At 37.3% G+C, this 27,764-nt stretch overlaps 3 protein-coding genes across 6 annotated transcripts; all 3 read left to right on the forward strand.

The window, feature by feature from the left end:
• Nucleotides 1-4,320: 4,320 nt before the first annotated feature.
• On the forward strand, nucleotides 4,321-8,519 carry LOC140768267 (receptor protein kinase TMK1-like). 3 transcript variants are annotated; one of them, XM_073108488.1, is made up of 4 exons: nucleotides 4,321-4,435; nucleotides 4,524-4,721; nucleotides 4,808-7,140; nucleotides 7,806-8,519. In XM_073108488.1, exons 3-4 carry the CDS (start codon nucleotides 4,815-4,817, stop codon nucleotides 8,315-8,317), a joined length of 2,838 nt encoding a protein of 945 aa, XP_072964589.1. In that variant the 5' UTR covers nucleotides 4,321-4,435; nucleotides 4,524-4,721; nucleotides 4,808-4,814; the 3' UTR covers nucleotides 8,318-8,519. The 3 variants fall into 3 exon arrangements, with proteins under 3 accessions (XP_072964589.1, XP_072964591.1, XP_072964590.1); XM_073108490.1 differs by having other exon boundaries at nucleotides 4,524-7,140; XM_073108489.1 differs by lacking the exon at nucleotides 4,321-4,435 and having other exon boundaries at nucleotides 4,459-4,721.
• Nucleotides 8,520-11,499: 2,980 nt separating this feature from the next.
• LOC140768631 (serine/threonine-protein kinase Nek5-like) lies at nucleotides 11,500-18,395 on the forward strand. Of its 2 annotated transcripts, none has more exons than XM_073108974.1 (15): nucleotides 11,500-11,812; nucleotides 11,909-12,160; nucleotides 12,238-12,321; nucleotides 12,421-12,486; nucleotides 12,566-12,612; nucleotides 12,696-12,741; nucleotides 12,823-12,903; nucleotides 12,997-13,039; nucleotides 13,150-13,199; nucleotides 13,917-13,998; nucleotides 14,096-14,145; nucleotides 15,101-15,174; nucleotides 15,849-15,900; nucleotides 16,019-16,687; nucleotides 16,779-18,395. In XM_073108974.1, the coding sequence occupies exons 4-15, from the start codon at nucleotides 12,421-12,423 to the stop codon at nucleotides 18,189-18,191; spliced, it is 2,673 nt and encodes an 890-aa protein (XP_072965075.1). In that variant the 5' UTR covers nucleotides 11,500-11,812; nucleotides 11,909-12,160; nucleotides 12,238-12,321; the 3' UTR covers nucleotides 18,192-18,395. The 2 variants fall into 2 exon arrangements, with proteins under 2 accessions (XP_072965075.1, XP_072965074.1); XM_073108973.1 differs by having other exon boundaries at nucleotides 12,255-12,321.
• Nucleotides 18,396-18,994: 599 nt separating this feature from the next.
• LOC140768393 (exocyst complex component EXO70A1-like) lies at nucleotides 18,995-26,893 on the forward strand. The gene is made up of 12 exons (XM_073108654.1): nucleotides 18,995-19,329; nucleotides 19,420-19,515; nucleotides 19,641-19,846; nucleotides 20,657-20,893; nucleotides 21,233-21,371; nucleotides 21,444-21,656; nucleotides 22,375-22,580; nucleotides 23,582-23,782; nucleotides 23,855-23,954; nucleotides 25,146-25,255; nucleotides 25,340-25,486; nucleotides 26,495-26,893. The coding sequence occupies exons 1-12, from the start codon at nucleotides 19,189-19,191 to the stop codon at nucleotides 26,610-26,612; spliced, it is 1,914 nt and encodes a 637-aa protein (XP_072964755.1). The 5' UTR covers nucleotides 18,995-19,188; the 3' UTR covers nucleotides 26,613-26,893.
• The last annotated feature ends 871 nt before the right edge of the window (nucleotides 26,894-27,764 follow it).

Below are 27,764 nucleotides of genomic sequence, written 5' to 3' on the forward strand. Positions count from 1 at the left end.
AAAGACAAGATAATGCATTTACTATGTTTAATTATACTTACAATTTTTGAACTGTGGCTTAATATCGTAGTTAACGATAAATATAAGTTATTTTTATTAATGAAAAATGCGAATTATTCTTTGATCCTTATCCACTTGACGTGATTCCGAGTTTTTATTAGATGATGATATCAAAGAGAATAAAGATACATATTTTACCCTTGGAGTGGGATGGGACATGGGAGTGTTTGTGCCCTAATCTCTTTTTATTTATTGGATTCCACTGACAAATGTTAACACAAATTCATATTTATATTATTTCTTTTCACACATCTTCGTGTAATTAGACAAATAATCAGTTAACTCAATCGCTTAAGCCTAATAACATTAGTCATTAGAAATTTAGAGCATACAACTAAATTCCAATCTCACACCCCAATAATCAAAGCTATTTACCATTGGACGCCACCAACTACAACTAACCCTAAGAAATGCTTATGATATAAATTTTTTTCTTATAGCACAAATCTTAAATTTGTTTCATATATAGCTGTGTTCTGTTGTTAGAAAATAAGTAAAGTAAGGAGATTTAAGAAAATAGAAGTTTCTGCCGGAATTACTTTTTAACATAATTTTATCACTCTCCAATGTTAGATGAAAAGCAGGTGTGATATTGAAATTGTAAGTTTTTTTTTCAAATTTTTTTTGAATACCCTAAATCAAATTAATTATTAAAATTTCATCAATAGGCCTTAAAGAACAAAATTTCAGTCACCAATCTTATTCGTCTTTTACATTATTCTCTTTGTTTTTTTTTTCTTATGTGTAGTCTGTCGATAAACTTTAATAAGCATTTTAGACTATTGAATCATAATAAAATAACAAATTTATCGGAGACTTTTTGTATATCTGAATACACTACTATCGTGCTTCACTTTTGTAATTTATTTGTGCCGTCAAATTTGAAGTTTTATTCTAATTATAGTGTTATCTAATATAAACTAAATGTGAACCTCGCAATAAAGAGTCATCGTTTTTTTTTTTCATAAATTATATCTTACATTTTATCTATTTGTGCATTCCGTATTTGAGAATTTTATAATCTAATCTCCTCATTTTCTTTATAATTATCATTTAACACCTTACCTTAATTAAGATGGTACTAAAAAATTTATAATATATAAAATAATTTATAAATATTGAAATTGTTCTTGTCTTGTTCGGCCTTTTTTTTTCATCCAAAAGAAGAATAAGAGTAGGAGGCGACGCGGGAGGAGGAGAGAAGATAATGAAAGGTAATGGCAGGTGATGGCAATGGCAACGGCAACGATGACGATGGTGACGAGAGGAGGTAGATAGGGAAGATGGTGAAAATATATAGAAAATGAGAGGAAATTATGAACATTTTAGTAACTTAGTCTAGTCAAAATAAAATCAAGGCATTAAATACAAATTATAGGAGAAAATAAGATGTCAGATTATAAAATTATTAAAGATGAAGTATAAATTATAAAATAAATAAAATATAAGGTGTGGTTTGTAAAAATATATCTCATTCTTTTTTCTTGTAAGATTGTTTTTCAAAAGATTAATTATTCTCACATAAAGGCTTTCTCTTAAAAGAAAATAATAATAATAAAAAAAAGCCTTTAGACTAACGATGGTGGGCTTCAAGAAGGCCTTTTTCACGGTGCACCACAATCTGACTAAACTCTACCAGATTAACCTGAACCAAACTCGAACGAATTGAAATTAACTAACTGGCCTAATCATGACCCATGTAAACCTAATTAAACTTAACTAAGCTCAAGTCACCATAACACCGACTTGCTAAAACGCACAAAAGACGTATATATTTCATCTGTTTCTGGATTCAAGCGTTAGGCTCGCTCCGGGTCCGGCTCTTCATTTTCCACACTTGATTTGGAGAGCCGACCTACCTCCATTAGAATATTAACACTCCAAACTGCAATTAATTACTTCCCGGCTGTAGAGCACTCACCATATATTCTCTCTCTCTCTCTCTCTCTCTCTCTCTCTCTCTCTCTCTCTCTCTCTCTCTCTCTCTTCTGACGATTCATTAAGAAATCTTAGGGTAAATAATGTAAATATTTAAATAGAAGAGGATATATCGTGCACCGCCCCACTCCTTCCTAATGATACTAGTATACACACACATCCTTTTCTTATCTTGTTCTAACGATTGTTAATCTCCAATCAGAAACAAATCAGTTACTGATTCTCCCGTAATTTGTGGTGTAAATAGAAAAAAAATAGTAAAATAGATTAACAGTTTGTAGAATTATAGGAGCATTTTGATTAAATTAGGATTCATCAACAATTTAATTATTTAAGATATATATATATATATATATATATATTGGACACGGGAAACCGTAACTCTCACCTTATTAGATGATGAGAAATAGCAGGAGATAGTCACAGTACTTTCCCATAACCCTTTAAGACAAAGCTTGTCGTAGAGGAGCACATTAAATACACATTAAATAGCAGGCAAACTTCATGCTTACGACCTAATAATAAATTAATTTAGCTCAGGACTCAGGACTCAGGACTCTGGAGTGTCTCCTAGCTCGCCCCCCCTGCCTTATTAACTCGGACGCTGGAAAGAAACCAAAGAACTTAACCCCGCTGGGATTCCCACATCCACGCAGGTGGGTTTCGCACTCGCCTCGCTTTCCACGTCGAGCCTCTATTTTTGTCATGGAAGCCAAGTGTCTGGTGCTGTGTAATTCTTTATCGTCTTCTTCTGGGGTCCAGCTATTGATAGAGACAGCAAAAGGTGAGGAGAAAAGTTCGAGGAAGCTTCTTTCGCTATGGTAGCTTATTGTAGAGAATTTGGAATAGTTTTGGTGAATTTTAATACTTTTTAAATAACTGAAAAGATATCTATATATATATATATATATATTAAAAGAGAAAGAATGTTCAACCTTAATTGAATGAAATAATATCTCAGGAAAGTTATTTTTTTAATAAGTACTCTACCAATTACTCTCTTCTTCTTCTATTTTATTCGTGAAATTGTAGAAAATTTTATTAGAAATATTAGATGGATAGTTTCTATCCAAAGTTAATCTGGGTTAACTTAACTTTTCTACAACTAAAGTATCTAAAATATTCTTTTTCAGAGAGAGAATTCTCTGTTTTTGTGTTAATAATTATATATTCAAGGATCTTTAGATTTAACTCATCTATATATATTAGAGTATTTATACGAGATTAAATGTAAAATATAGATGTGGAATCATAAATATTAATTTGGTGATTCATAACAAAGGATAGTTTTATTTATTATTAGAGGAGTGAGCTATCAAGCTATGGTATCTACTAGTGAAACATATGTGAATAGTGGGATTGAGGGAGAACTATTGAGTAGCTTCCTGCATCAAACCAAGAACAATCTATTCCACCGAATTTAATCAACCCATTGACCAGACTCCATAGCAGTGAGAAAATCATTGTAAAGCCAGGCCTGGTGAGCTCTTTGAGGCCATGCAACAGAGCCACCACCACCTTCTAACTTCGAGCATGCAGTATTAATAAATAACCCTAAATGACTAGAACATTTAATGTTAAATCCAACTCCCCTTTATCAATTCAATCTATAAATAATCGAAAATTCCGAAGCTTTATGAATTGATTGACGTGAATAGGCGACAAATGAAACGAAAAATTAACCTACATTCGCTGTAAATTTCCAATTACAAAAGGTAGTTTTAGTGGCCCAAATGGATGAAAAATAAATAAATAAAGTAGATTGCTGAGATGGGAACAGCGCCTGATTTGCAACTTTGTCATCATGCATCATGTGTGAAGGACAATGAATACAAAGGGCAGTAGGGGACTACCAGGGAATATAAATGACCCCCAAAAAGAAATTGGTGGATTGCTTATGACTTGGTCCCACTCTCCCTCATCACTCCCCGTTCTCAGCTCTCAATTACTAAACCTTTTTGGTTATAAAATTTATTTAAGATATAAAGTTGTCCTCCTATCCAAAAGGTCCAAAATTATGTGTCGGTGGACGCTGCCGTGAGACCAAAAATAATACTGTTATATATTATGTTCTAGAATGATCAATAATATAGATATATAATCTAATTATGCTAATGCCGTTAAAATAGTTTGCTTAATATTGTTTTACACCGTAGGACATTAATCACTTGGTAACAATAAGAAAATAAATAAATCAATCAAGAATTTTCTCAAGAATCGGAACTTCCCCCGCTTTTTTTTTTTTGGTATGCCAAATTCTAAGGAGGAAAAAAAAATACCCAACTGCCGCCTTGGGAAGGTAGAAGGAATTAAACGTCACCCACGAATTCTATGGTACGAGACGTCTCCTACCTCTCTGGCTCTCTCTCTCTCTCTCTCTCTCTCTCTCTCTCTCTCTCTCTCTGGTTTCCTCTTTAATGGTCATATCGTGCCCATGGTAGGTTTATAATTTCTTGGATAATTATTAGTGCCCACACAAGCGATTGGATAAATTGGAGATCTTATCGCGGGTTTTATCCCTGCAGGTGGAAGCTTCCCATGGGAAGCTTCTCAATTACGCCACAAAGTTAGCTTCTTTACCATCTTTGGCCATCTGGGTTGTTGTGAATCCACATTCACGTAGATTTACCTTTCATCTGAAAGCAAAAGGGATTGCGAAATCCAGATGGGTTCTTCTCAATCTTCTCCAAATCTTTCAATCGAGCTTTTGCTGTGCTCCCACGGTAAATTTTAGACCTTTGTGATGCTTTCTTCTTCCTCCTTCCATTTGGGCATCTGGGTCTTCCTGAATTTGGTCTCTATTACTCAGAATCGCCATGAGAGGTGGCAAAGAGCTCCTTCCTTTCCTCCTAGTCTGCTTCATCTCGGTGGCTTTGGGCACGACAGACCCGAGTGACTTCGCCGTGCTCGACGAATTGCGCAAGGGATTGGACAACCCGGAGCTATTAGATTGGCCGTCGGACAATAAGGATCCTTGTGGCCCTCCTCTATGGCCTCATGTCTATTGCTCTGGCTCTCGTGTGACCCAGATCCAAGTCCAAGGCGTCGGCTTAAGTGGTCCCTTGCCCCAAGACTTCAACAAGCTCTCCATGCTTTACAACATAGGCCTTCAGAGGAACAATTTCAACGGAAAGCTCCCATCTTTCAATGGTTTGTCCAATTTGCAGTACGCTTTTCTTGGTAGCAATAAGTTCGACGAAATCCCCTCGGATTTCTTCGTTGGTCTCACTAGTTTGCGGGTATTGTCTCTTGATGAGAACCCCTTGAATCAGAGCAGTGGTGGTTGGGTTTTGCCACAGGAGTTGGAGAACTCGGCGCAGCTGACCAATCTTACATTGGTTAATTGCGGTCTTGTCGGTCCGTTGCCGGATTTCTTGGGGAAGATGTCTTCGCTGACAGTGCTAAAGATGTCGTATAACAATCTTAGTGGAGCGATTCCCCCTAGTTTTGCTGGTTCTGCATTGCAGATTCTGTGGCTAAACAACCAGATGGGAAGTGGGTTGTCGGGATCCATCGATATCCTCGCGTCGATGACGTTCTTGAGTGATGTCTGGCTTCATGGCAATCAGTTCTCCGGCCCGATACCGAGCGCCATCGGTGCGTGCACTTCACTTTGGCGGCTCTGGCTCAACGTCAACCAGCTAGTTGGGCTAATTCCGGCGAATTTGACAAGTCTTCCGCAGCTGCAGTCATTGCAATTGGACAACAACATATTGATGGGTCCGATTCCCTTAGTAAAGTACAACTTCTCATATGACGGCAATTCGTTTTGCTCGCCGAAGCCTGGAGAGCCCTGTGCGCCGCAAGTCACAGCACTGTTGAATTTTCTTGATGGTGTGAATTATCCTTCGAAGCTTGCAGAATCATGGTACGGTAATGACCCTTGCTCTAGTAATTGGTTAGGAATATCTTGCTCCGGTAGCAAGGTATCTGTCTTAAATCTGCCCAATTTCAAATTGAGTGGTACCATTAGCCCGTCCATTGGTAGTTTGGATTCTCTGGTTGACATTAGGCTTGGAGGAAACAATCTTACTGGAACAATTCCTGCAAATTTGACACTCTTGAAATCATTGAAAATTTTGAATGTTTCTTCAAATAATTTGAAGCCTCCCGTTCCAGAATTTGGCAACAGTGTGAAACTCCTTGTGAGTGGAAATCCAGCAATAGATGGTTCTCCGGTATCTCCAACTTCACCAAGCTCTCCCAACACTCCTGGTTCTCCAGGATCTCCATCTAGTGACGACACTCCATCTAACTCTTCAGGCAGTTCTTCATCTTCAAAAGGTTCGACACGTCTCAATGTCCTACTAATTGTTGTCCCGGTTGTAGCTGCTGCTTTCATAATGTTGCTGGCTGTTATGTTTCTGTTATGGCGCCGGAAAGAGAAAAAGAAGAGCCTTACAGCACCAAGCTCTATTGTTGTCCATCCTAAAGAGCCATCTGATCCAGACAATATGATTAAGGTCGTGGTAGCAAATAATAGCAATAACAGTGTGACGGCTAGTGATCTGCAAAGTGGGAACATGAGTAGCACAAGTGATGCATATGTTCTGGAGGCAGGGAATTTGGTAATATCTGTTCAGGTTCTTCGTAATGCCACACACAATTTTGCACAGGAGAATGTGCTTGGCCGTGGTGGATTTGGGGTGGTTTATAAGGGAGAACTGTATGATGGGACGATGATAGCAGTTAAGAGAATGGAAGCTTCTGTTTTGACTAACAAAGCATTAGACGAATTTCAAGCTGAAATTGCTGTTCTTACAAAGGTTCGACATCGTAATCTGGTATCTATTTTGGGTTACTCCATAGAAGGCAGTGAGAGGCTTCTAGTTTATGAATACATGCCTCAAGGAGCTTTAAGCATGCATCTCTTCCATTGGAAGCAACTGAATTTGGAGCCCTTGTCATGGAAGAAAAGACTAAATATTGCATTGGATGTTGCTCGAGGAGTGGAGTATCTTCATAATTTAGCCCATCAGTCCTTCATCCACAGAGATCTCAAATCTTCAAATATACTGCTTGGTGATGACTATCGTGCAAAAGTCTCAGATTTCGGACTTGTTAAACTTGCACCTGATGGAAAAAATTCCGTGGCAACAAGACTTGCTGGGACATTTGGATATCTAGCTCCTGAATATGCTGGTAAAGGCTTCTTATCAAAATCTTTTTCTAGAATTAAGTGATATTAACCAGAACCGATATATATATATTTGATTATGCATCCATCATATGATCATTCCTTTTATTTTCTGAGTTACAGTTTTGAATGGCTGTTCATGGTTTCGCAATTATGAAATATCTTTTGTATATATGTTTCTATACAATTTGGTGTAAGAATAGTTTTGAGCACTGAAACAGCCTAGCCTTTCAGGATATTCTGCTCTCACGAAATCTCTGATTTTCAAATTGTCATAGACATAAGCCACTTAACATTAGATGAATGTTTAGATTTAATAAGTTTCCTGCCATGTGCTTATATAGTATAAATTTGACAATGGAAATTCTCTAATAGATTCCCCCTCTAATAAATTTAATAAGTTTCATGCCATGAGATATTGTTCTCCCTGTACTCTAATAGGTGATCGTTTTCTTTATTCTTACTAACTATAATTGTATATGCTGATATACCTATTAGCTCTCAACATTTTCAAATTGCCAAGCTTAGTCACGTAAAAGATTACGAGAACCTTGTTATATGAAAATTAAGTTCCCAAATCGATAGCTTTATCCAAGTACTTCTTTTGAATTTTGATTTCGTTATATTGAGTCTGTGATCACTTCAACTTTTGCTGTTTGATCTAATTCAGTGACTGGGAAAATCACAACAAAAGCTGATGTCTTTAGCTTCGGCGTAGTCCTAATGGAGATAGTGACTGGCTTGACTGCACTCGACGAGGACCGGTCTGAGGAAACACGCTACCTCGCATCCTGGTTTGGATACATAAAGAACAACAAAGAGAAGCTCAAGTCCGCAATTGACCCATCTCTCGATGTAACGGATGAGACCATCGAAAGCATATCCACTGTTGCAGAACTTGCAGGCCACTGCACTGCACGAGAGCCACACCAAAGACCCGACATGGGGCATGCGGTGAATGTGCTCGCCCCACTGGTGGAGAAATGGAAGCCTATGAATGATGACCAAGAAGAATATTTGGGCATCGACCTACGCCAGCCGCTTCTTCAAATGGTAAAGGGGTGGCAGGCTGCCGATGGCACCAGCGGTGTAAGCACGGTAAGCCTTGATGACAGCAAAGGAAGCATTCCAGCTAGGCCTGCTGGATTCGCGGAATCCTTCACTTCCGCAGATGGCCGGTGAATAAACTCGAGCGTTTTTATTTGATTTTTCTGTTTCTCTTTTGCACTTATAGCAAATCTGTTTTCATATGTTCAGTCCATGTATATAGAACTCTTCTGAGAGAGCTTTCCTTTTTTCATGGATGGTTGAGGCCTGTGCACGTCTTGTATGTTTCAAAAAATATTCGTGGTAAATGGAGCTGCATCAGATTTGCCCATGTCAATTGGAAAACTAGTCCCCCTTATTCTATGCTCTATTTACAAGCTACAAGCTGAGGAAGATTTATGAATTGATAACTCATTTCATAAGTGCAGAACATTTCAATGCTATTCATAAATGCAGAACAAAATGAGTCATGAATGGTTATCTTATTGTGGTTGCACACAAATTCTCCATCCAGAGGTTTCAATTGCTTGATCTCTTATGTAGATCCAGTTAATAGGGTGTAGGAATATCATATCTTCGGATCAATTGCAATCCTCGTTCAAATGAAGCATACTTGCATTCTTTTATACTTTTTAAGAATACATTCACCCATTGTATAGTATTACTAAGCCTCTGGGCTCAATTTATATCACAAAATTAATAATAAAAATATATATATTTGCCCTTGAGAGAGGATAACACTCAAATCAATTATTACTTCACTATCATACTTTTTTCTTCCTCAAATGTGACATTAAATGTACCCTCATATCTCTCGAAAGTTATATTATATTTTTTCTTGATGTGTACTGTTCTTTCTCTCCCAAAACCTCGCTTTACTGTCTATATAAGTCAACACCGCATGGCATGATAAAAGCCCGCACTACATAGTAAAAAAGTCCCCATTACATCACAAAAAGCCCACACTTCATGCTATAAAACTCACATTTCTCATTAAAAAAAAAATACACAAATAAAGATTTATTAAAATATTATTTATGTATGTATTAGTACTTCTTTCTATCCATTAAGGGGTATTGTGGTCATTTCAAATAAAAATATTAGTAATTCTCAGTATATTTCATTATTCTTTATTATTTTAATATTAATTTTGTATTATATCAAATATAATTATTATTCTTTATAGTCATATAAAACTAAATATTAAAATAATTTATACTTCTTCTTCTTCTAATATACAAAATTAGAGTAACTTTTTTTAGAATTGAACTTATTTTATAAGTAAATTTAGAATAATTTCACGACTTCTGAAAAAACTTCATTTGGCCTGAAATTTAATAAGTTATTAAGATAAAAGACCATCTTTTAAACAGTATATACATCACCGATATTCAACTGCAACTTTTGAAACATCACCTATATATTTAATATCATATTAAAAAAATATTAATAAAATTTTAACTATTAATAAAGATAGGTTTCTCTGTTCTGCCTCACATGCCACCCCATTATTTAGCTTTGAGAAGTGTAGTCAGCGAGGCTTACACGTGGTTTGGATTCGCCAAATTGGTGAAATTTAATTAATTTTATGATTCTATATGCACCAAATCTACTGTTGACAACTATTAAGTGATGAGGGTTCAATTTATTTCAAACAGTTTTGATAAAATTTAATGTATGTAATGAAATCTATAGTTTGAGATTAAATTTAGATGAAATTCATTTGCCAATTAACTTTTCTCAATCTAAAAATCCTACGGCTTAATCTATTTCACATTCTTACTAGAAAAGGTATAATTTTCTTCACTTAAAACCACATCTACCGCCCTACCATATCACCACATGAGAGTAACCCATTGGAGTTTCGCTCCTTTGCGATACTTTTAATAAATTGAAGCAAAGAAATGTAAACTCTAAATACTCCATAGATACAGAAGTACTCCGAGTTTAAAAGCTAAGAGGTCAGCTCTTGCCCATAGTTAGTTAGTGATTATTAAAGAGAGCGAGCTTGCAAATCAAACAACTTAAGAAAATTACAGAAAAGGAGGATAATTAATCTATGGAATCTAACTCCAAACAACAAATTTAAACCTGATGATGATGGAGAAACTTGTCCGGCCTAGTAGGGTGTAACCTGTAACGTTGTCTTTTGATTTCTTCTTTATTAGAAGAAACGAAAGAACTCAAATCACATGATAGCTGCAATGGTAGTAGAGCTTTGAAAGAGATATTAGCACAGCTTCCTTTTCCCCTCATCTGCTTTATTTATCTATCACACCCTCCTAATTATTGTTGGGACATATGCTTCTCTCTTTTAAGTTGTTGGGACTAATATTGACAAGGTTGAAACTTTTCCTCTTTGATGTTACAGATTTTCTTTTATCTGATAAAAATAAATAAAATAAAGTACTTCAATATATGCAAAGAAGGCTAGTACTTTTTCTAATTTATAGTTAGACTGCAAACTTATAATCTATCAAAATAAAAGAGATGGTCTGGACCTATTAGGTGTTGTTTGTACTTATTTGGTACTCTATTTGGTTTATTAGACCCATCAGGCCATTATAATTGGAATACATAACAAATAGGATGTCGATACATCACTGGTAGTATGTCACTTTCCTCCACAAATTAATTACCCATTTAAATCTATTTAAATAAAAAATCTAACCTAATAAGGATTTCGGACCAACCGACAGATCTTATTCCGTTGGTATATTATCATCTAAATCAATTAACCCGACCCTATCCTCACTTAATCATTGCCATCCCCAAAATATTTAAGATCATGTGGATACAGTGTTCCCTAACTACTTCAAAAGAAAGTCGTTGAAGAATACAATTTTGTAGAAAAGCCCTCGTCTTTTACAACATTATTTTAAAGAGATAACTACTACACCTAGATCATGAATTATTTGTCTATTTTCATATAAATCCCTCTTCTTTTCCAAATTACTTTTTTACTCCTCCCGGATTCACGTTAATCGCAAGCCTCCAATCAATGGGCCTCACGCTCTTCGTCATGTGTCTTTCATTGAGAAGCCCAGTCCTGCGAGTCCCAGAGCAACCAGCGCCCATATCTAAGATCCACGTAGAGCGTTTCCGATCTCTTATCATGTTCCAGGGGACTATCCGAGCAGGCCAACGCTTGGTTATTCTCGACTGTGCATAAACCTAGTCTTATTCTAAGTCGCAGTCATGATAAAGTTATTCCAGCGGAGCACAGTACCGCAACCACCATTAAAGCCCCACCTAGAAATTGAGAAAGAGACGCAGAACCTTCTGACGTCCCCCCTTCTCAACCATTAAAGCGATTTCTTCGTTTCGTTTTTAACCCTTCGTCGTTAAACCCAACCCTCCCTTCCTCCAACCATGGTTAGCCGTTTATTTATATCTACTCCACTGGATTTAAAAAAAAAACATCCAAAAAGAAAAAAGGAAGAAGAAGAAAGCAAACTCCCTCTGCTCTCTCCCTCCGACGCCAGAATCGACACTGCGATCGCATTGCTATGGAGATCTCCGGCGAGAACTGGCGGTAGGTAGCCGGAGATCGGCTGTGCTGTGGCCTGGATGGTGATGAGGCGACGGGAGGAGCAATGCGGGGGCGAGAGATGGTGACAGATCGTTGTGGTTTGTATTCTTGATGGCGATCTCCATCTTGATTGATCTGAATTGATCGAGTATCGATTCTTAGGCTAATTTGTGTGGATTTTGTTTTTACGACAGCGTTGGATCTCCTTGTTTGGAGTTTGGAGTGAGAAATGTAGGCTCGAGTTCTTCATTCTTAGCTAACTCTAGATGTGATTGGGAACTGAGGGAGATGATTATTTGATGCTATATCTGCGAATAGTAGAATTAGTTTTTAGTTGCGGATCGATCGATGGAGTCACGGATGGATCAATACGAGATAATGGAACAGATTGGCCGAGGAGCCTTTGGAGCAGCAATTCTTGTGAATCATAAGCTTGAGAAGAAGAAGTAAGTCAAAATCAGTTCTCGTGATGGGATTTTTACTCTTCTGTATACTCTTTAGGATACTTTCTTTTGTTGCTCAGGACTATTTGGATTTCAGGTATGTTCTAAAGAAGATCCGTCTTGCGAGACAAACTGAACGATGCAGAAAGTCTGCTCATCAAGAGGTTAGGCAAATGGATTAATTTGTCACAGCTTATTTTGACTTCTGTGAAAGATGAATGTTTCCGAAGGTTTCTTAGAAAAAAAAAAAACATTGACTGCAGATGGCTCTCATTGCCCGGCTTCAACACCCTTTCATCGTCGAGTTCAAGGAGGCTTGGGTGGAGAAGGTATCTTCACAAATAGTTAGTTAGGTATTGTTTATCTACTGCAATTCTTGCTTATTTGATTTTATGTATTTTAACGCAGGCCTGCTATGTTTGTATTGTTACGGGATACTGTGAAGGCGGAGACATGTGAGTGCTCTTCAACATTTTATTGGGTTATGTTTCTTAGTACATCACGTTTTGCCTCAGTGAGAATTTGTGGCATCTAACAGGGCTGAGTTAATGAAGAGATCAAATGGAATATACTTTCCTGAGGAGGTAATACAACTGAACTTTTTAGATATCGTTGTGCATTGAAGGAGACCTGTGCAATGACAATGTTCCAAAAATGCTCCTCAGAAATTGTTGAAGTGGTTTACTCAACTACTGTTGGCTGTTGAATACTTGCATTCCAACTTTGTTCTGCATCGAGACCTTAAGGTCTGTCAGTATATTTGACTATTAGTAACAATTGTGCATTTCTTCTACTCTTGAAAATTTATTCATATAACTTGTTTTACACATTCTTCACAGTGTTCCAACATATTTCTCACGAAGGATCAGGATATTCGCCTTGGTTAGTTGCTCAGGGCAAGCATCATTCAGAATGGGTTATTAGTCCTTTTCTGTACTATGCCTAGATTTGAGTACTTTCACTTATGCACACTTTTTTGGATTAATTTGCAGGAGATTTTGGACTTGCTAAGACTTTAAAGGCCGATGATTTGGCTTCTTCTGTATGTGCTTTCTTTACTTGTCATTTGAATGCTTCTCGATGATATTGTGTCCCAAACTGTTTTAGTCCATTTGGAAAGTTTAGAAATTGTGGCCTTAAATGGATACTAGTCATTTTTGCATGAGATTATAAACGAAAATATTATTTCTGGAATTAGAATCTTGTGCACTGTCAAGGCAACAAGGTTACTTTTACTGCTGAACTTGAAAGGTAATACGGTATAGACTCTTCCAGATACTTGCATTACTGCGTCCACATAATGAAAAGTTGATTATATCTGGATTGCTGAGATGTCGACTTTCTATAAAGGCCCTTAATTTGTCTATAACAAGATTAAATATTCACATTAAGAGCCCTTTTTTCCTATTAAACTTTTATCTGATTCCACTTGCCATTTTAAAAAGCTATCTCTGTGAAGGTATTTGTTGGTTTACTATTTGGATAGAATCGTTATTAGATAGATAGCTTATTTCCTATTTTTTTAATAAATTAGTTACTCCACTAATTGGAGTTTTATTTTGACTTATACCTATGCAACACTATCGCTAGTATTAATCATATCAAAATTTAGAATGGCAGCCTCTATAAGAAGAGCCCAGGCCATTACATGTGATACATTTCATTTTTGTAGCTTTGGTTAGTATAATTATATACTTTATACAATGCTTGCCTTCTTTCTTTTACTTGAAATTTATGGTAAGCACCACTCTTTCTTTAGGTTGTTGGAACTCCAAATTATATGTGTCCAGAGCTGCTTGCAGACATTCCCTATGGATTCAAATCAGATATCTGGTCACTTGGTAGGATGGTCTTTTGCGTTGTTTCTTAATGATGCTTAGATAGGGGACAAATGTTGATTGTTAACTCCCTAGCTTTAATTGGGATTTGATTCAACAGGGTGCTGCATGTATGAGATGGCAGCTTATCGACCTGCTTTCAAAGCTTTTGTAAGTCTGTAATTTCTTTGTAGTCACATCATTGTGGTATAGCGACAACAAATTACTTGCTACTTTGTGGTAACAGCACCTAATATGCTGAAGGTCTATAGTATGTTGCATTCTTGCTTCCTCAGAGACTAGATTAACTGGAAAACCTGTTTCCCCTAGCTATGATCCACTATATAGCTTCATGTTATGTAATATCCATGGTGTGAATTTTGTATTCAATTGAAGAAGTATACTCTGATTACTATCAGCTTTTCCAATGTCTTTCATATGCCTATTTTCTTTATAGTAGGACACACCATTTGTTAAGGGCATATGGACTTTGTTGGTCCATTACTTTTAACAGTTTAACCTTTTAGGTCAATAAGTTATTTAGCATGGTAAGGGAGTAGGGGATCCCAAGTTCCACTCCCATGATGCCTATCTATGAATTAAAATGCAAACCTCCACCCAGCTAATTCAAATCCACGTCTTTGACCTATTGAAATATCTCTAGCCCAGATAAAATTGTTAATTCTCTAATTGCTTAAGATTTTAGAGAAGATGTCGAATTAAGATGATATTTGAGCTAAGGTCACAATAATAGACCAGGTCAACTCTCTTTTAATCCTTATTTTCATTATCGGTTGTGGTGTAATGTGGAGGAAACTTGCATCCCGTTGTTTATCTGGCCATGTCCAGTGTGTAGGGATCTCAGGAGAGGGCATGTTAAAGATACAATATATCTTGTTGGTCCATAACTAATAGCATATGCTTCAGAGTTAATTGGTTATTAACACCATTAACTGTAGAGGATTAGTAGGTTTTACTTTATCTAACTTTTCTCTTCTATACCAGGCCTTTTCATTTATGTCAAAAATCCAATTGGATATGATGCTGCACTTCCATCTTTTTACTACAAGAAAAGGCAATATCAAAAGTTCTATTTAATCTTCAATTGTCTCATGTTGGCTTTCAGGATATGGCTGGATTGATAAGTAAGATAAATCGATCGTCCATTGGTCCATTGCCTACCTGCTATTCTTCTTCCTTGTAAGTACACATGTGCCCTTATCTTCATGCTATTGTGACAAGTTGATTGACTTACGCTGTCTGATAAAATTAGTTGCTTTGCATATTGTACTTCATTCAATTACTTGTGGTAAAATCAATCCTTTGCTTCTTTTGGTATTTTGCATTTTGTGGTCAGTGTTCATGTTGTGCAACATTTATCTTCTGCATCTTTTGAATTTTTCAGTATCTCTTATCCATTGGAAAGCCCAATGTTTGTTCATTGGGATTTGATATAGTATAACCAAATATAGAGTGGTTGTGGCAAATAACATTATATGCTAGTTATCATTTGAGTATGCTGGAGTGATCCTAAGATTTGAGAACACATTTTTTATCCATTTGTTGAAGGTCTAAGATCTATGTAGTAGCTTAGACAAATAATTTGTTCAAGCATTTTCTTAGGCTCAGTGGATTGGTGCCTGTCGCTTGGACATGGCTGTGGGACTATCCATAAAGTTACTGTCTGACCTCTCTAGTTCATCATACTTGGGTGTTTTCTCAAATTTCAGTTAGAATTAAAAATTTGTTGAAGTTCATTTACTCATTGAACTGATGGATACCGTGATGATATGTTATCATGCAATACAACTAGTTTGCTTCAACAACTTCTGAAGATTTTAGATTTTTCATATCTTCCATGCTGCTTGATGTAGGAAAACACTTATCAAAAGCATGTTGAGAAAGAACCCTGAGCATCGGCCTAGCGTAAGTTGCCTCCACTTTTGCAATTTGAAACTGTCCAACTCTTGTTTCCACAACTTCCATGTTCTGTTGCCTTATAGCTTTAAGTCTTAATATGCTGTGATTCACAAAATCTACACAGGCATCTGAAATTTTAAGACATCCACATCTGCAACCTTGTGTGAATCAATACCGTCCATTTCCTGACTCTTCACATGTAATCCAGTCACAAGAGAAGCCCATCTCCACCTCATGCAGTGTTCGGAGAAGCATGTCTTTAAGTCAAAGCAGCAGCATTTCCAGCAGTGATAAGGACAGTATGTACTCAAGCGAGAGAAATGCATCAGGTTTAGCGCCAAATTCTGATCATAATGCAATTGAAACAGAAGCTATTCTAACTGATGACAGAGTTCCTGCTGATGATACATCCTCTCCCCCTGAAGATGTTAGAGTTCATAAAGACATCTGTAATTTAGAACCAGAGAGACAAGTTTCATTAAAATATACACCTGTTGATCAGCAGCCAAAAAAAGATGAGACTAAGAAACCAAAAACCGTTAAGAATATATTGATGGCACTAAAAGAGGATATCAGAGTTAGAGAAAGCAGTTCTCCTGTGAGATCTAGCCGTGCAAAGATAGCTGGTACCCTGAGCAATAAAAATAGCACAGAACCATCGCCAAAGTTGCCCAAACCTACTAGTGCCACTTCTTCTAATTCCAAGTATAATGAGGTGCTGACACATGAATCAGCGAAGATCAACAGTGATTCAGCGAATCGGGTGCATGTGTCACATCCTTTAAAGCATCTGGTATGGGTTAATTCCTGTTTTTTTCTTTTGTGTTTTCCCTCAATATTTTTGCTTGTTGGTTATTCTCCCTCTGTCACTTGGCTTGTTGCAGTTCCCTATTCTTGAGTCCTCCCCAACACCTAAAGTTAGACATGATGGAGTATCACCATCTGTTCCTGTCAAAGAGATCGCCGACATTGACATCTCTGCAAAGACGAGGCAAAGGCCTCCACCTTCTGCTATTAATACTAGAAAGTGTGCTGTTTCTGTAGAGAAATCAGCTGGGCTTCGTACTCCAAGCCCTTCCTATACTGGGACTAAAAGAATTCTTGCCAAAATTACTCCTGAGCATGAGGAAAGTCCATGTTGGCCCGCCCATAGCTCTAACCAAGTCATCAGCCAGCACCGGGAGTATGAAAAGGTTTCTTTGACTACTTCAGGAGAAGCACTGACTGGGATAGACAATTCTGAATCAGAAACCATCCCTTCTCAGGAATCTCCATTAATCATGGTAAAGGAACATCATATCACGTACTCCAACTCAATAGTAGATGGTGCTGAGGAAATTCCTGAAATTTTGGTATCCACTCCAAGATGCTCGCCTTCGACACATTTGCGTTCTGGCTCTGACTTTCCTTCTGCAGAAGATCATCATTTTGAACCTACAGTGAGTTGTGAGCTTAATGCAGAGGATTTACAGAGGAGTACTGGCAGTAATGATGAAATCAGTTCAAGTTCGTATCTAGTGCCATCCTTCCCTAGCTCTGAACAAGAGTTTGTTTGTAAAGATGATTTTCCCGTCAGTAAGTCTGAGCATAACTACATTACTATACAAAATGGAGACGAGAAGTTCAGCGTCCGAGAACTGCTCTCATCCATACCTGATTTTGCTCCATTCGTTTCAGCAGCCACAAAGAACACTTCTCTGGAGAAGGGACAAATATCGAATCAGATGTTGGAGAAGCAGGCAGCTTCTCATCTAACACCAGCTTTTGACGATATCATCCATGTGATAAGACACAGCAGCTTCCGTGTTGGTAGTGAGCAACCATTGGTAGAGAATATTGAGATGGGTGTTCAGAACATGGACATGGTGGGTAAACCATTGAATATCGTAAGAGATGAAGCGGACATAAAGAGCATTTCACCTAGTCCAAAATCTCCTGTATCTCTTGACTCTGCTACCTTGACATCAGATGTTCCACAGTGCAATATCGCCAAGGAAAAGACGAACAGCTCAGAAAGAGAAGTGAGGTCAAATTCTTCAGAGGCCAACACTGGATCAAAGGAAGAGAAAACTCCAGCTAAAGAAACCTTGGATGTCAATTCCTTTAGACAGAGAGCTGAGGCCCTTGAAGGTTTATTAGAGATTTCTGCAGAATTACTGCAGCATAATAGGTTGGAAGAACTTGCAGTTGTTCTAAAGCCATTTGGGAAGGATAAGGTCTCTCCCCGAGAAACTGCAATCTGGTTGGCGAAGAGTTTCCAAGGGATGATGAGTGAGGAAGCCAACCGCACCGTGTGAAACCTCGTCACCTTTACCTCTTATCATACTTTTTATCTTCTCTTTCCAAATCATCAATTGCAAAAGCTTGTTGTAGTTTCTTTTCTTTAGTTTTCTCTTGATAGTTTTAAAATTCTTTTCTGAGTACGTTGTAAATAATCAAATCACAAATAAAATAAGACGTGGCAAATGCATGCCAGAAGAATTAATATTTCATCTTTTGAGGTGGACCAGTATTGTTATCTATGCTTCCTCTCTTCCTCTGTTTTCCTTATTTTCTTTCCCTCCCTTCTTCCTCTTCTACCTCACTTCTCTCATTTCTTCCCTTCTTCTCTTTCTTAGGGTGGAGAGTTTGGGGAATGAAATATCTGGAGTAAGATTGTAGGTAGGTATCGAAGGAATTATGAAATGGTTAGGTTGAGATTGGAGATTGGAAATTGGAAATTTGAGATTTGAGATTGCCATAGAAGTCATTAACAGAGGAGATTGAGACACGAAAGCGCAACGTTGGAGGATGAAAGATGACAGAGAGAAGAAAAGTAGTTTAGGAATTTTTGCTTTTATTTAATTAGTGCTAACCTCTCTTATTTTATCAATTATAAATGTGAGCGAATTATAATTTTTCATTCTGCTATTAATGCCTTTTTATGACAAGTAAAATTCTAGGGTGTATTTTTTCACCATTTTTTTGTTTTTGTTTTTTGAGGGGTTATATATATATATATATATATATATATTATTTTTGAGTCAGATCAAGGTTAATTAATCTCTAACAACGGCAACCAAAATGCCAGCTAGTGCGCGTAGTTTTCTTCTTCCCCACTTCCACCCTGGAAACAAGAATAGAAAAGGTCGCCCACTGGAGTATAGAGAAAAGCAAAATCCCTAAACCAAACCCCTCCACTCCTCTGGCTCTTTCTCTAGATCCATTTATAAAGAAAATAAATAAATAAAAGAGTAATCGAGTAAGAACAAGAAGAGGCGGAGGGAGGAGAAGGGGATCTTGCCCTCGACGGCGATGGAGACCCTAACGCAGAGGGCGAACCTCCTGCGCGAGTCGCTCCATCGGAGCGAGACCATAACAGATCGCATGGTTGCCATTCTTGGCTCCTTCGACCACCGCCTCTCCGCCCTCGAGTCCGCCATGCGCCCCACCCAGGTAGGTAGTTCTCAACACCTTTGATATTTTCCTTTGGCTCTTCTAGGGTTGGTGTTACAGTAGGTTCGTTATGGCTTTGTTGTGGTGTAGTTGAGGACGCATGCAATTAGGACCGCGCACGAGAACATCGACAAGACGCTGAGGTCGGCGGACGTCATACTGGGGCAATTCGATCGCACTCGAGAGGTTTGGTTTTGGGCTAATTGAGATTCAATCTAGTGGAAATGATGTTTTCCTGATCGAATTAGTTGCAGATTTTGAGATTTTATAAAAAAAAATTCTTCTTCGTTCTTTCCCTCTTTTGGGCGTAGGCGGAGCGAGAAATACTGAAAGGGCCAAGCGAGGATCTGGAAGGTTTTCTGGAGGCAGTTGATCGGTTGAGGAGTATAGTGCGGTTTTTTAGCTCGAATAAGAGCTACAAGAGCAGTGATGGGGTTCTCAACCATGCTAATACACTGCTGGCTAAGGCCATCGCGAGGATGGAGGATGAGTTCCTGAAGCAATTATCTTCACGAAGGTTTGTTTCAGCAGATCCATTAGATGTCCTATTAATTATGTGAAAACTCTAAGTGATGGTTATGATGAGTTAAGCGTGAAGATCAAAGTGGTCGTCAAGGATAACTCTCACCGAAAATTAGGGTCATTGGTTGCTAGTCTACCCTTTCATTTCACCATATATTGACTCGCTATGTTAGTCCGCACTTCTCACTTAAGATTTTTGGAGTAACTGATCGATATGTTTGGAGTCCCTTGATTTAAATGTGTTTCAGTGACAAGGAACAAATTCCAGCACTACCACGTGTAATAATAGACAAGAGCCTCTATGGGATTGTACTACCTCAGAATAGACAAGAACTTCAATGGGATTGTACTACATCAGAATATATTCCTTAAATCCCGTAAAATGCATTCTTGTAACTTCTAAGCATGGAAGTATTTCAAGGCATCCCTCTTCAGCCCACACGGTTGAACACCACAAATGCTAGTACTGTACCATATGTTGAATGCTTTCTCCTTCAGTCCTCTCTTGTTCCATCCTTCAAGGTTGAGAGGTTGAAGCTACTTGTTCAACAACCTTAATCTTGATAATACGATGTAATTAGTTTGATCATTAGATTGCTTCAGGTGCATCTGGGTTGCTAGATACCGACTATGAGTGATATAGTAGTTGTGCTGATTGAAATGTTTGTCCTGGAAACATATCATTGGCATAAAAAGTGTTTCCTGTGATGGCTAATATTTCAACTTACTATATTCAAGGGTGCAGTGGCACGCCATTCTTGAAAACGCTCTGTCCATTGACCTAGTTCTCTCTCTTGGTTTTCAGCAAACCGGTGGAGCCTGACCACCTTTTTGATTGCCTTCCAAGTGCTCTTCGACCATCATCTGAGTCACCTGGGCAGCAGGCTGATAATGGCAGACACCCATCAGCTCCCAATCAATCGGAGCATCAAGTATACACACCTCCGACACTTATTGATCCACGTTTTTTGCCTCTTCTGTGTAAGTTAGCTCAACAGTTGGTTCAAGCTGGACACCAGCAGCAATGTCTGAAAATTTACAGGTACCACTTCATCTTTTTCCTAAAGCGAGGCTTGATCCTCTTCTTTTAATCTGTCCCATGGAAAAGTTTCCTTTCTGTCCAAGAAAGACTTGCTGTAAGATCTTACAATACGGTGTTGTCAAAACAATTGCTATTGTCAAAAAGTTCACAATGTCCTTTCATTATTGCATCTCTATGCAGAAACGTTCATATGCACTAATATAAACACAAGATGCCTTTTTTTGCCATCTTAACTTCTTTAGTGATATGGTTACTATCTGCCTCAGTTTTGGTGATCTGCACCTCTTCCTTTTTGGTAATTAAATGGCTCACCTTGGTAAATCTTCTCTTCTGATTCAGAGAAGCTCGTTCTTCAGCTTTAGAGAGGAGCCTTAAGAACCTGGGAGTTGAAAAACTGAGTAGAGAGGAGGTGCAGAAAATGCAGTGGGAGAGTATAGAGGCCAAAATAGGGAACTGGATTCACTTCATGCGAATTGCTGTAAGAATTTCTAAACAAATTGCTTTTAACTGTGTTTACTGTTTGATCCCAAGTAATTTACCATTGAAACAGGTCAAATTACTTTTTGCTGGGGAACGACAATTATGTGATAAAATGTTTGAAGGCATCAATTCTCTTAAGGATCAATGTTTTGCTGAAGTAACAGGGAACAGTATGGCAGTCCTCCTCAGTTTTGGAGAGGCTATTGCTAAAAGCAAAAGGTCACCAGAGAAGTTATTTGTGCTGCTAGACATGTATGAGATAATGCGTGAACTACAACCCGAGGTAAATCTCTGAATGCATGTCACATAACTTCTGTCCTCAAAGCACAATAATGGTTTCAGCAAGAATGGTGACATATATATCAGACCCTGATACCACAGAGCACAGTGTATATTATATTCATCAGGACTTAGATGTGGACTTGCTTACTACGGCATTCTTGTGCCTAATGGTTTGACAATTTTTTGCCAAGGACCTTGCATTGTGTGTTTTATGACTTTACAGAAGCTTTGGGTTTGCATATCTGATGGCGTGTTTTCATATAACAATTTTTACATGCTTTTAGTATCTGGTCCTTTCTGATCCTCTTGCTGTCCCAAACCATTTTCACACCTTATTACCTTTTCTATTGAAGTATGTAACTTTGAGTTTTTGAACTGTTAAAGATATAACAACTAAAGTCTTTGAATGAATTAATTACCTAACATGGTATTAGAGCTTAATTTTCTAGATGTCTAAAATTTAAACCTCATTTAGCTCCATTTATTCCACATTTTCTATTATATATTTTTGTGCGGGGTGTTCTTCCTTTGTCCACGAGTGGTGCATAGGGCCACAGATGGACATCTTAAATATATGAAATGCATTGTTGGTTTGTTACTTAACAATTTAAGCCTTTGCATTAACTGGCTGTCTAACACAGACCAAACTTTTACCTGGAGACCATGTATATTTGCATCAAGTTTGTATTGATCTGTATCTTTGTAAATCGGTTTCTTAGATTGAGGCCATTTTTGAGGGCAAAGCATGTTCTGGAATGCGAGAGTCAGCACTGAGTTTGACTAAGCAGTTGGCGCAAACTGCACAAGAGACCTTTGGAGATTTTGAGGAAGCAGTTGAAAAAGATGCAACGAAAAGTACTGTTCTTGATGGAACTGTGCACCCTTTAACAAGCTATGTTATTAATTATGTGAAGTTCCTATTTGAGTAAGTCATTTCATCTGTTTTTACTTCAAAATTTTAGTCTTCCTTGCCAAGTTATATGCATCTAATGCCGATCTTGTGGTGCTGGACCTTATATTGTCATCTGTTTGAATTTGTTATTGATCTGTGATCTGTCTTTATGCTAGTAGTTGGGCCTGGCTAATATAATTTATTTATTTGAATTTGTTATTGATTTGTAATCTGTTTATGTTACTATAATGGAGTTTACTAACTCTATATTCATGCCTCATTATATATTAGAAAGTGATTTTTTTATGAGTCTTTTTGGCATATATCACAAGTTAAAAGAAATTGAATGCAATTTTTTTAATGAAGTTGAGGTTATTCCTTCTTTGCTGATTAGTCCATCTGTAGTTTGGTTTATCCAATGTCTTCAAATACACGAAGCATCTGTCTGCATGCTATCACACTTTGTTATGTACAGGTTGCATTGTACTGGTCTGCACTTTTTGAAATCTTTTTCCATCTTTCTTGCTGTCTATCTCAGTCCGATTCTCAGTTTCTGAATTTGGAAACTTCCATTAAAAAAATTAGGGTTCTTCTTTCTTGCTTGAAAATTCTTCCCGTGACGTATTCTTTAATTCCCTTTTAGATGCTCTACATGATCTTGGGATTTCATTAGTTCACCTCGGGTCACAATACACTGTGGTTTTTTTACCTTGCCACCTTGGAAGGCTGCTCCTGCTTTCATGTGTAATCCATTTGCTTTCTGTATGCAAGTTACATAGAATATACTCATTAGTCATTACCATCTATCTCATTCTTACTTTCATCATCTGTTCACTTCAATTGGGAACAAAACATTTGTTACGTCGCACCTTTCAGTTACGTACCCAGATGTAGACAATGGTTGAAGTCATCTGATATAGCATATACTATGTTTGATCTGAGAAGTTTGAAAGCAATGTTGTTAAATTTTATGATCACAATTTAATGCTGCACTTTGTGGAATCATGTCTGACAGTCGTCTGTGAAACTTGCAGCTATCAGTCAACATTAAAGCAGCTTTTTCAAGAGTTTGGAACGGGAGATGAAACAAATTCTCAACTGGCATCTGTCACTATGCGTATTATGCAGGCCCTTCAGACTAACCTGGATGCAAAATCTAAGCAATATAAGGATCCTTCTTTAGCATACCTCTTTCTTATGAACAACATCCACTATATAGTCAAATCCGTGCGCAGGTATGTCACTTATTATGTCAGATACTATAAGCAGACATTTATGGCTAAAGTTGTGGTTCCATCTATTCTCAGATCAGAAGCAAAGGATTTGTTGGGTGATGATTGGATACAGAGACACCGGAGGGTTGTGCAACAAAATGCTAATCAATACAGAAGGGTTGCTTGGGCAAAGGTTTAGTTAGATAAATTTAAAAACCAATCGAACCTCATTATGCTCGTTTGTCTGTGTAAACACATTATATACTGTTGTCTTTTACATATCTGATTAATTTTTTAAGTTTTCACTGGATTGTTCACATAATGGTAACATGGTCTTGTTATTGAGTTATGTTTCAAATGCCTTCCATTGTAAAGATTGCGTAGTTTGTATCATGCAATATATATATGATTCTAGTTGGTCCTATTTGCAAATCACATGTCAGTTTGTTCTGGTTAAGGTCCTACTAGGGCTTGTAAACAGACTTTCATTTTCTTTTCCAATTTTCAATATATCATTCGGTACCATGATATTTTTATATTATATCAGAAGTCATACATGAAGGTTCTTTTTGCTTATGTTCTACTAAAGACTTATTTCTTGACACCCATAAAACTTGTTCAAACTATATATGTACAACTAGAAAATTTTTAATAAAGCACATATGCCAAAATTCTAATTTTTCTGCTGAGACCATTTGAAGTACTTGTTAGATGTTTCTCATTAGAAAGTTTTTGGCCAAGACAGATACAACTCATCCAAACTGACCCAGTTTAGGATATTATATATTAATATCGATATTCTACTTGTGTAATTCAAGCAACTTCTATAGAAACTACTTAGTTTCAGTACAAAATGGTAAGTTTTGGTGTTCTTTCCGTGATGGTTGGCCATCGTTTGGAATCATAATTTGAATATTACCTTTATTGAGGTTAATCTAAAATTTTGTTCAACTTGGAATAATTTGGGAAAGCAAGTAGATGAACAAGGCATTCTTCAAGAATTTTTTTAAAATTACTTTTGTCTTTCTGGATTGCAAGAATAAGTAAGAATTGTGCTTTTTTTTATTTAGGCTTCAACAAATACATCAAGTGACATGAATCAATGATTCACTCACATGAATACCGTTGACACATTCTTGAGTTCTTGTACTTTTATCAAATTTTCTGGAATTTTCTGTTTGTTTCTATTTTTTCATTGTTTTGCATATTTCCAATTTGTAGGATGTTCAGTTTTTTGTTGTCTTTTCCCCTTAATTTTCAAATTTAAGCTTTCCATTGTTTCGATACTAAAATTCTTAATTGATAGCATCAAAAGTCTAGCTTCTGATACTCAATATGCTAGAATATGCATGCTGAATTAACTTTGTTCATGTGCCATTACCAGATATTGCAAAGCCTCTCTGGACAGGGCTTGACTTCATCAGGAGGTAGTGGTGTTCCGGGGAGTGATGGAGGCAATAGCAGTGGAGCCTCAAGAACAGCTGTAAAAGAGAGGTCAGGGAGACATACTAGATCTTTTTTATTGTCACTCTGGATATGTGGCATTTCCTATGATTGAGCCAGCTTTACTTCTATCAGGTTTAGGTCTTTCAATATACAGTTTGATGAGCTTCATCAGAGGCAGTGTCAATGGACTGTGCCTGATCAAGAACTCCGTGAGTCTTTGCGGCTTGCAGTTGCCGAAATTCTACTACCTGCATACAGATCTTTCATAAAGCGTTTTGGGTATGTTTCCATGCATATAATATTCCATGCCAACATTATTTACTGGACTTGTGCTTGGATATAAATATAGAAAGACAGACTCAATCTGTTACATGAGTATGTTTGATGAGAACTCTTGCTTATTGATTTTTAATGAAAATACTTGCAGTCTATCATCTTATATACTTCTATTTATGCTTAATTTGTACCTGTCATGGAAACATGATGACCTAATCGGGCAGATAATCCTCATCTTTGAGCAAATTTATCATTAATTTTGTTTGAAAGTCGGCCCACGCGGCCACCCCGAACAAGGTGGCCACATGTATATGGAATGCAGCCTGCCTATTTATCCCAGCTGCATAGGCAGGCAGCCAAGGTAGGGATGGCTCATTTGTGGTAGTTGGCAGATTGGGCGCAACTTGATGGATTGGGTTTAGGCACTAGTTTATGTTTTTTTAAGAAAAAACTCTTCCAAATCCCTCTTCTTCTTCAACTCTCTCCAAGTCATCATCCTCTTCAACTCTCGAGCGACACATGGGTGGTAGTGGCAGTTGGCGACAGGCTCAGATGGTGGCGGTGCTGGTACTCCTCCCCTCTCTCACCCTATCTGTTCCCTTACCCAACCACCACTGATATCCTCACCACTGCTGCTGACATCCTCACCAATGGTTGGATAAGAACATTGTAGATCATTATAGGTTACTGCTAATCTGCTATGCTGATTTAATCTCTTATTTTTTGAGAAATTACTGCTGTGCTAAATTGTTAATAAGTAATTAGTTGATTACTGATTACTGTGAATCTCTGATTAGTGTGAAACAGTGAAACTGTGAAAACGTGATTTGATTACTTGAACACTTGAAACAAGTTGATTATGTTGTTTGCTAGCTGTATGCGTTCTGCTAGTTTTTCATAATAACTCTTTAAGTTTTATTGTTTTTGGATTTTAGTATATGGACTAAATTTGAAACTTGTTTACTCTTTAGTTTTTCATGATTTTCTGATTCTCGTAAGGTAATCACACAGGCCTCTTATTGAGAATGGCAAGGGCCCTCAAAAGTACATAAAGTACACTCCAGAAGATCTTGAGCGAATGCTTGGTGAGTTTTTTGAGGGGAAAGCAACAGGTGAGGGAAGACGGTAGTTGCTACTGCCATTGAAGATTGTAAGTGAATGCTGTATGCCCAGCTTTACAGTTGCAAGGCATTCTTCAAGTTGTGTGATATTTCTTGCTTTGCTTTCGGCCAACTTTGTATAACATCCTCCTTGTACTTATTTTTTTGGCATGAGTCCGTTTTACTTCAGGTTGGCATGAAGATTATCCTGCATTTTGTACAAAATCTTCCAGACTTTTTTTCCTCTGAGAATATTTTTCATAAGTTTGACAGGAGATCAGCTCATATATTGTATATGTTTTTGTCGTCATTATTCTTGTAAGATTATTTTTCATAAAGTTGTCACTGAGGACTATGATATATATATATACACTTTAAACCATGGTTATACGTTTCGATTCCGGTTAGTTTCAATTTTCCAATTTGGCCTTGACCAATAAGTTTTGGTTTAAGATTTTATCAAGATTCAGCTATTACTGTTTTGTTTGGGGTAAAATTTAAAACAATGCACAGTTTAATGTCTGTTACTAGTTTCATCTCCTGATAAGACCAGACCCTCTCACCTAAGTTGTAGACTTCAAAAGTTCTGGTTGTCCATTATGTGACCTTATCGTATTGACGGAAAAATTGTGCTTGGATACTCGTGACTAGACTTAGCTTGGCAGGCTGAGGTTGAGAATGTTTCAAAGATCTGCTTATAATAAAGAGACCAAAGGGAAAAGGGCATTTCCCATTCCCATTAGAATAGGCCACGCTATAAGTTCGAAGAATCCAACGTTGTGTTAGTTTGATGTGATGGCTCGAAATTTGCTTATAAGCTGCCCTGAAGATTATATGGTACAAGCAAGTAATACGATTAAATGTTAAATAAAAAAAAGCAGGTAGAAATTGCAATAAGAATGGTAGTAAATGACTCAATTGTTGGTTAACATAATTTTTGAATTGTCAAAGGGCCAAATATTTAGCGCGTAGGAAAAGCACAAATTATACTGAAAAATAAATTTTGTTTGCACAGATAATTAAATAATGCAAACCAACAGTTTTACACAGCACTCACTCTGTAGACATCCGGTTTCTCTTATATATATAACTTTCACATCACGGCCTTTGAAACCATTGCCGGCCGTATGAGAGGCGTTCTCAGATTGCCAATTGGATGCTTATGGGGATAATTGACTTAC

The sequence above is a fragment of the Typha angustifolia genome, chromosome 10 (genome assembly GCF_048772165.1).
Source record: "Typha angustifolia cultivar Huaian chromosome 10, ASM4877216v1, whole genome shotgun sequence".
Lineage (NCBI taxonomy): Eukaryota > Viridiplantae > Streptophyta > Magnoliopsida > Poales > Typhaceae > Typha > Typha angustifolia.

Excerpts from the sequence above, each read along its gene's own strand:
- LOC140768393 (XM_073108654.1), top strand. The coding sequence starts at position 19,189 with ATGGAGACCCTAACGCAGAGGGCGAACCTCCTGCGCGAGTCGCTCCAT. Across the intron at positions 19,516-19,640 it reads AATTCGATCGCACTCGAGAG|GCGGAGCGAGAAATACTGAA; the intron begins GTTTGGTTTTGG and ends TTTTGGGCGTAG. Across the intron at positions 19,847-20,656 it reads AAGCAATTATCTTCACGAAG|CAAACCGGTGGAGCCTGACC; the intron begins GTTTGTTTCAGC and ends CTTGGTTTTCAG.
- LOC140768631 (XM_073108973.1), top strand. The coding sequence starts at position 12,063 with ATGGAGTCACGGATGGATCAATACGAGATAATGGAACAGATTGGCCGA. Across the intron at positions 13,040-13,149 it reads GGATCAGGATATTCGCCTTG|GAGATTTTGGACTTGCTAAG; the intron begins GTTAGTTGCTCA and ends ATTAATTTGCAG. Across the intron at positions 13,999-14,095 it reads ATCAGATATCTGGTCACTTG|GGTGCTGCATGTATGAGATG; the intron begins GTAGGATGGTCT and ends TTGATTCAACAG.
- LOC140768267 (XM_073108490.1), top strand. The coding sequence starts at position 4,815 with ATGAGAGGTGGCAAAGAGCTCCTTCCTTTCCTCCTAGTCTGCTTCATC. Across the intron at positions 7,141-7,805 it reads TCTAGCTCCTGAATATGCTG|TGACTGGGAAAATCACAACA; the intron begins GTAAAGGCTTCT and ends GATCTAATTCAG.